Source organism: Convolutriloba macropyga, unplaced genomic scaffold (genome assembly GCF_964194025.1).
Source record: "Convolutriloba macropyga unplaced genomic scaffold, txConMacr16.3 SCAFFOLD_3401, whole genome shotgun sequence".
NCBI classification, from domain to species: domain Eukaryota; kingdom Metazoa; phylum Xenacoelomorpha; order Acoela; family Convolutidae; genus Convolutriloba; species Convolutriloba macropyga.
In genome coordinates, this window is record NW_027452346.1 from 1,081 (window position 1) to 9,891 (window position 8,811).

Here is an 8,811-nt window from a genome sequence, read left to right on the forward strand (position 1 = left end):
AAATTTTACAAGATAAATAATATCGCTTCTGTATTTGTTACAAGATTCTGGAAATTTTTGAGACGTCCAGCAAGAATTTTTATTAAAATTCTGAATAAGCTCTTTATTAGAACAATCTAATTGTCGATTAATATTTGTTACCGCTTTTAGAAAATAATTTTGAGTCGAAAGCATATATTCTATTAAACGTCGCAATCAAGAGGTCTTTCAGGGGCCAACAAAATTTCTACTAAGCTGAAATTGAAGGTCTTTTAACAGACCGATGACGACCATAATAGAGAGTAAAGAGCCTATAAATAAGTTGCACACTTTGCAGCTTGTCGGCCGATTTTGACTTAAAACAAAAATGGAGAGTTGTTGAAAATTTCTCCCGATTACATGTTTCCTTTAATTTGATCAAAATATTCGCAATTACGAGCGTGAGAAAATATGATGTGGAAACCCACTAAGAGTGCCATCATATGGAAAAACAAGCGTGACACAGGTAAGACGGCGTCTTTTGGTGGAAGGGGGGGTAATTCAAAGAACCCTTATCATAGAAATTAGCATCTTGTCAAATATGTAAATGCGCCAGTTAAGCCAATATTATCACTATATCCACCGTCTTCTTATCAACATACGATTACATGTATTTTGAGCAAATTTTAATTCGCCTAAACAAATATTGAAGCAATAATTTTATAATAAATTTCATTTTTCAGATGGTATTATGTTCCTTTTAAAATATAGCGCCAATGTGAAATCTTAATTTTCCCCACTTTCAGTGCAAATAAATTTTTCACAATCTTTTCAGGTCTTAATTTTTTTTCAGCCAATAGCGTTTGTTGATTTCATTTACATATTGAAATGTTTTCACCAAAAACTGAGCGGTTTAGTTCACTTAAACAAAACAGACTTTGATTCGTTTTTCCTATTATTTCTATTTTAGATTCATTCCCCGTTCTTAGTTGTGCGCTAGTTATCCTGGAGAAGAAACCCGATCGGAGCAATTCGAAAACTTGGGAAAACAAATCTTTCCTTGTCACTTTAAATTGGAGCTGAACTTTTAATTGGTTTTCCTTAAATCCTCCCCCATCGCAGGAATAGCTGAACTACCCTTTCCAATTACCCGCCTAATGCCCTGCTTACAAAACTTGGGCTAACAATGTATAGCTGGGCCCGCATGATATGATTTTGGGTTAAAATAAAAACCCTTCACTGTATCTCAACGACCACTCGCCCTGAAATAATTATCAGGAATTCCTAAAATTCCCCAAAAATTCGAATTTCGAAAGAATTTATATGTGCAAATTAAACTGCAATTTATCTTTATTTCTGTGGCACTTTAATTTTTATTCAATAAATTGAAATTTTATTGAAAACCTTCAAGATTAATTTTGGTTATAAATTACCGTCGGTTCAACTAACATTTTATAGCCCATTTCGCCTGTTCTCGAATTTCAAGTTTATTCGTTTATCTTTAACTAACGAACATTGTTGTTATCAATCGTTTCATTTCTTATCACAGTTTGTTATTTTTATTTGTTTATCTGTAATGCCAAAACAACAAATTCCTAACAAACTGATGGCAAGGCTTAAAGAACAATTTTGAAATCAATTACTTGAGGAAAAATTTCTTACCAACTCAAATTGTATTTTACCCCTACATTTTTCCTCAAAATTGCTTATCAATATTTTCCTACAAGAACGCTAATTGTGTTGAAAATTTCCCTGTTAAGCAATATTGTGCTATTTTGTAAACTCAATTCTAGACTTCTGTAGCTACCTTTGAAACCTTCTTTGAAGTTATCGTTTCTGATGAGATTGCATTTCGAAATAAACACAAATACACACTATTTAAATTTCGTCAATTTTTTCGCAAATTTGTTCAAAACGTTACCTAGAATCATTCTGTTTGATCTAGCAGAAAGAATTTTCACGCTTTGATAATTAATTACTGTAAATTCGATTCTACACGTTATTCTCCATAACGTTACGATTTCATAGTTTATTTTTAATTTGTTCTCGTTTTATCCGGAAATCTTATTAGTTTTGTTTCGTTTGTATTCTAATTGTCATTTTTGATGCTTTCATGAAAACCATAATTGTGCGCAATGTCTGATCTTTTTGTCTGATTTGAATCGGGGTCTAAAAATAACCCTGAAACTTTTTACGTTGCCCTATTTTCAGCATTTTTAATTAACCAATATTGAGTGTAGTTATCACATTTGTCCCAATTATTAGTCATAGCCCAGCAAAGGTATATGGTTAAAATAGTTCGTGAAAAAATGTTGTCTGCCTTTTCCATTTTGTTGATTTTTACCTAATTGCGCAGACCTTTTCAATCCCATTCTTGTTTATGATTCCTTAAAATTTCTTGAAGAAATTATGAAATGTTAGAAGAATGTTAGAGAATACCTCAACAAATTTTGCATAGATTCAAAATCCTGTTTCTGATTTCGGCGATCAAAATATCGATTTCGTCTTTGACGGCAAAATTTGCGTAATAAAGCGTATTAATTAATTCTTTATAATTTTGAAAATTTCTGCAGAGGTGAATTTAATCAATTATTTAATCAAAAATGTCGAAATTAATTTCAATGGACGGCAGTGAAAACAACTCAAACTCTTCGAACGACACAAACGATTACGATGATCAGATAAGAAGCATGTTATGGCAAGAATACCCCAACTCATTTTCGATTCCGATGGGATTTCTGCACCTTCTAGCGTTCTTCGGCTCCTTCCTGGGAAACCTTTTGATACTGTCGGTGAAAATTTTCTCCAAAAGAGGGCGGGCAACCCGGAAAAGCAGTTTCCTACTCTTGAATTTAGTAGTCAGCGATCTCCTTACGAGTTTGTTCTGCATTTTACCAGCTACTGTACAGGTAAGAACGAATTCATGCCCTTTAAAAAATTAAAGATTGTTTAAATTTTAAAATATAAATTAATGCTTCAGAGCTGAGCAAGAAAATTTTGAAAATTAATTGATGAGATAAATAGATGAAGTGTAAGTTCATTGCTCGATGATACTTGTTGTTTTTTGTTTATTTTGTTCTAAACTCGCTTTACGTCGCTGATTTATGTCGATTGATTCTATCTAAATTCTGTCTTGAAGAATGAATTCAAATTCAAATTCAAATTTAACTCTCATCTTTTCGGGTTCCGTGTTCCTGGAAACATACAACGTTTCCATGAACCAGGAACTAAAATGAACAGAAAAATGTTTCCGCTTCCCTGTCTGAAACTAAAAAAAACTCCGAAAAGATCGTCGGGGTGTTTTCTCCCAAAAATAAAAACACCGGGTGTGATCTTATCGGATTTTTCCTTCAAATATTCATTTATTTTTTGCAAACATTGTTTGTGATATGGTGTGTAAATCTGTTCAATTAAGTCCAGATACGCCAGCAGTATAGAAGTTGTTTACAGAAAAACTGGTGACACTTGTTCAAAATTGTCGTTTTCCAAATTTTCCCAAAATTGGACGTTATTTCAGAATCAAAATTGATTTTCAAGCAATAGCAACGAATGAAAAAAACAGTGAATGCAAAAAAGCATCAGATGTCTTCTCAGAAATTTTCGCCTTTTCAAATTTTTTCCATTAAGACATTTTCTGTTGAACAATTTTGACAGAACGTTAGACGGCGGTATATTTATTGAAACTATAATACAAAACATCAAACGCAAACTCAACAAAAGAGGACAAAACATATCGCAATACAGAGGGAGCTGAGCCTCCCACAAAATATCACAAAATTTATGAAGCAAATATTTTTTGAACTAAGTTTGCATGAGATGAAAGCGGAAACAAATAGACTTTGACTTTCATAATATGCGAAGAAAACGTCTCAACAATTTTGCCTGAAAATCTCAATGCTTTTGTCTGAAAAAGTAAGGATGCGGATGTGAAATTATTTAATTATCAAAGTGTAAAGTCATTCATTAATTGGGAATAAGAATGAAGTATATTACAACGACGTAGAACTAAATTTAGAAGCTGTTTGCCCACAAAAAAAACTAGTAACAGCGAAGGCAGAAAAACCAATTTGCCAAAAAAAACTGTTTTGATTTTTTATATTCTCGTTATAAAATAATTGATTGCCCCCATTTCAATTAAAAATCTAGAAAATGGAAATTGTCATAATTTAGTACTCGGAAAGAAACTCTAACCAAATCTAGCCACTGCAACATTGCAGCCAATTACACTTTTATGAAATCAAAAGCAGATATAAATAATGAACACTTTAGTACTTCCCTGAAGTCAACAAGTAAATACTTTGTTGACAACCAACTGACACTCTATTGCGAAAAAAAATATTCCTAAATTTTGAAAGCTTACCGACCTATCTAAAAAGCTGTAAAAAACGTGGTGCTCAGATAGATCAGAAAAATAATTTAAAGACGCATGTTATGGTCATACGCGAGACAATGCAAAAGTTTTGCAGTCTGTTTTATTACCCAAATCATTAGTAGCAACCTAATAATTCCTAGCAACCTATAAGGCCAATTGTTAATGCGGCCTCTTAGTATATAGCACCCGCACAAAATTTATAAAAACCTCTAGAGTAAAACAAAAATGCAAACCACATCTTTAGGAAACAGCAATAAGCATCAACCTCAGTATTTAGAGAAGCACAAAACATCTAATCTGTTGAAACAATACATACTTTTGGAGTTTATGAAAAAAAACTAATTAGAATACAAGAAATGAGTTTTTTTCGATGGGCTTATAACTGAAAAAAAGAACGAAACTAGTTAGATGGAAAGAACAAAATGGCGACAGCTAAAACTAGCCAAGGTGAGAAATTTAAGTACTATTAATATAGGTTTTAGATTGAGAAAGCTACTGAACTATATCCGTTAAAATTCTAGCCTGATTTTTTCAAAAAAACAAATATTTGAAAGAAACAATTTAGAAAAATACCAGATCAGTTCTAGCGATAAATATTTTGCAAATAATTAAGATATCTCCACTCTAATGTACTCATCGGTTTTCTTTTCTCGCTTCTTACCTTTTCTCACGCTCTAGCTCCTCTATAAGTCTTAGTACTGCTACCTGGCATTCGACAATGACCGTATGGAACTTTTGATGATCTGAAAAATTAGTTGTGTTTTGTTGTAGCTTGATTAATTACAGTAATGGCTAGAAAGTACTTGAAAAGAAATTATTGTTTTTAATGACAATTCTCGCAATGAAAACAAATTTATTCAGTTCTTCTTCTGGTTACAACAGTGGCATAACTTAAAAATTTAAAAACCACCACAAGGCGGCAACCATCACTCTCTCGGGAAAACTTATTTACAGGCCATCAGATTTGGAAAACTTCGCTATGGAGATGAAACTAGGTCAACTAGGTCAATTGTTTCAAAATCTAATTGAAGTTTGAAAATGATACCGATAACAATCTTTTTTTGAATTCTCATTACTCGACTTATCGATTCTCAAAGTAATACAAAGTAAACCATTTGAGCGAAAAAAATAAGACTTGGAACCTCCTCATCTTGGGTTCTAGTGTCCGCCAAGGAGATAGACCAAAAAAGAGTTTGATTTATTTAATCGTGAAAATGGCAGCCAGTTCTATTTTGATCATTGTCATATGTGTTGATTGAAGTAAGGAGAGTTTAATTTTTCATGAACAATTTTATACAAGAGAAATCACGTTTCATGAGTTATTTCAAAAGGATAAAACTTCTCAGAAAAATTAGATTTGGAGTCTGTTTTCTTTTTTAATACCGTGAAAAAAATAAAATTAAAGATCTTTGGTTCTTTTTAAGCAACTGTTTGTATGAGAAAAGTGCCCATCTCCCTTTTTCCTAATTTTTTAGTTTTTGTTTTTGTAATCTTCTTTTCTTCGGTTCCTGTAAAAATAATGACTTTGGAAGTTCTTCAGCTTTAAAGGTCCCGGTGCGACAATTCCGTAAGAACAAGTCAGTTTTCTTCTTCATTTTGGTGGTCCTGGTTCATAGTTTTATTCACATTTTATTAGAGATGCAGCTTTAATTTGCCAACTCGAAATTTTTATTCATCACAGTATTCGTTGAAATTTCAAGCTTCACAGTTTTCGTCGTTCGCAATTTTTCAGCTGGCTGCTGAAACAGATGTACAAGAAATTAGCTGGAAAATGGTTTTCAAAAAAGTTGCTTGCAATTTAAAATGCGAATTAAATCAGCGAAAGTTTTCTTCCCCTATATATAAATTTGGCTATTTTCATCAACTTAGGGAATACATAGCGCAAAGAAAAAGAACTGTTTAAACTTTGAGAAGTCACTGTTTGCAGCTGCAGTGATGCGTCCATGTTGAACTTGATGAGAGAATATATTCCCTTATCAGTTAATTATTTGTTTAATTTTGAGAAAAAAATAACACTTTTTTTCTCATAAATTTTTTTGGGTTCAAAATCTCCTAATATGAAATACCTATACTGTGAGTCCCTTAGCACCTATTTCGATGTCCTAATTAAATGAACCAAATAATTAGATGTTTTTTTTGTGATTCCCTATAGGGATCATAGCAACAAGTAAACCACCCAGGTTGAGGTGGCCGGACCAAATTGACCTCTGATCACACCATCTTCAAGCGCACTCATCTTCTCGGTGCAATCGAATAACATGGTCTGAGAAAAACTTTGAGCGCACATTTATCTGAACAATGGCCTGGAACTTGTCTGATCAGAGGTCACTTCGGTCTGGGACGGTCTGATCGAGGCAATTTCAAGCGCACACTAATCTGACCAGAGGCCAAATCGAATAATTTTTTATCGAGTTTTTTTACTCACATATGTTGTCTCTCCTAAAAGTCAACAATACAGCAGTATTCTGATCAGAACCCCAATGAGAGTCTGATGGGTTTGATCAGAACCATGGGGTCCAGCTGATAGCAACTGCTGTTCCGCTCATGAAAAGATTTAGAATCACTGTAGATCAAGACGTTTTTATTCCAAGCTGTCTAAATTCATCTATTCAGTTAAAAACATGAATTAATTGCATACTCAACAAAATTTTTTTTCGCCACTTGGGTTTTCTTTTCCTTAATAATACTTTTAGAATTGGCGACTCGTTAGTTGCATATATGATTGAAAACATGAATTGTCATGAAATGAATATACTATAGCGATATTGAGAGATTTGTTCATGTTCAAAATCATTCTCTGATCAGACTGTTTTAAATGCGCTTTAGTCTAATAAAAGGCAACTTCGAGCGCATTTTAGTCTGATCAGAGGCGATTTCGAGTGTACGTTGGTCTGATCATAGACAATTTCGAGCGCACTTCAGTCTGATCAGTGGTGGATTCAAGCGCACTTTAGTCTGATCAGGGAGTGATTTTTGAGCGCACAATAGTCTCTGATCAGAAGAAGTTCTGGAACGCACTTTAAGCGCACACGGAGCTTCGAGCGCACGATAGTCTAATCAGAGGATAATTCAGTCAAGGTCGGTCTGATCAGAGATCATTTTTGTCTGAGACGGTTTGATCAGTGGTCATCTCGGTCTGGACCTCATACTGGGAAGCACTGAGTCATGATACCTCAAGTGTTTGCTGTAAACCTATTTTGATCATTTCGCTTTCTACTATAAAAAGATAGAGTATTTTTAGACAACAAAAAGCTAGACCTCTAAAATCAGCTATTATTATTAAACATGATACTGATAACCATGCAACTTGATAGTTCAAGCCCTGAAAAAACAATACATAAAATTCTATCCTACAAGCTTCCAGCTGAGTACAGATTTGAGGATGAGTGTGAAATAAATTATTCCTGTTTCAGGTGTTTTCTAAGCATAATATGCGATTGTTGGTGATAAACAGTAATGGGGCGGGTTGTAGAGTAGATTTTGGTAAAGTTATGAACGGAGGATATCTGCTCCAGATGTTTTTAATAGTCATCTAAGTTAGGATTTTCCTTATTCGCTTTTTTATATAAGAATTGTTTATGCTGGGAATTTAGTCGACACACCTTACAGGAAGAAGCAAATTGGCTAAGTTAGAAAAGTCACTGATCATGGTGGGTAAAGGTCTTTTTGTTATCAATTGAAATTGAGCATTGCTTTTTTTAAACCGAAAGTTTTTGATAAAATTTCGTTTATATTAAAAATTAAGATCATTTCAGCTTGTAGCCCCCCCCCCAATTTATTGGGTGCATATTTATTTTCACCCCCCCCCATTAGCCGGCATCATATATATAATGATTTACTATTGTAGTTGCACGTGCTCTGTAACTGAAGGGAGCTGGGAAGGGGGGACAAACGGAAAAGATTCAAAAACTGTAAACTTTAGGATCTATTCTTTTTCGGCTTCCAGTTATTTTTAAGACCCCAATTGAGCCCCACTCTGTAAAAAATATATAGCTTATGGTACGGGGGGGGGGGCGGAAAATTCAATTCTAACTAAGCTCTGGGGGGGGGGGGGGTCGAATAGATCCCCCAAATCATATATACATTGTTAGCATTTATATTGTAGGTTCTTTAAGATTTTTGGCATTGATGCATTTTGTGTTCCAGGTGTTTTTCCACGGCTACTGGATGTTTGGAGAGTGGCTGTGCTCTGTGTATGGACTTCTGATGTACACTGGGGTCACCTGTTCATACGTCTTCATGACTCTACTTGGGAAGTTTCACTCTTAACAAAATCACAAAGTATATTTTCCGCGATGATTCCGCTAAATTATGTAATGGTTCAGCGGTAGGCAAGCTGGGAAATTTTTCAGATCGCTTATATTAAGAGAAAAAAATGTAACGTCACTTTACTAGAACTAGTGGCTTATACTAAAATTTAAACAATTCTTTGTTGTTTTTGAAATAAAGAATCAGCTAAAAAAACTACTAAAGACTTTTTT

At 33.8% G+C, this 8,811-nt stretch overlaps 1 protein-coding gene across 1 annotated transcript; it reads left to right on the top strand.

Annotated features, from left to right (window-relative positions):
• Nucleotides 1–829: 829 nt before the first annotated feature.
• On the top strand, nt 830–8,599 carry LOC142357402 (cysteinyl leukotriene receptor 1-like). Its single transcript, XM_075409047.1, has 2 exons — nt 830–2,867; nt 8,477–8,599. The coding sequence occupies exons 1-2, from the start codon at nt 2,562–2,564 to the stop codon at nt 8,597–8,599; spliced, it is 429 nt and encodes a 142-aa protein (XP_075265162.1). The 5' UTR covers nt 830–2,561.
• The last annotated feature ends 212 nt before the right edge of the window (nt 8,600–8,811 follow it).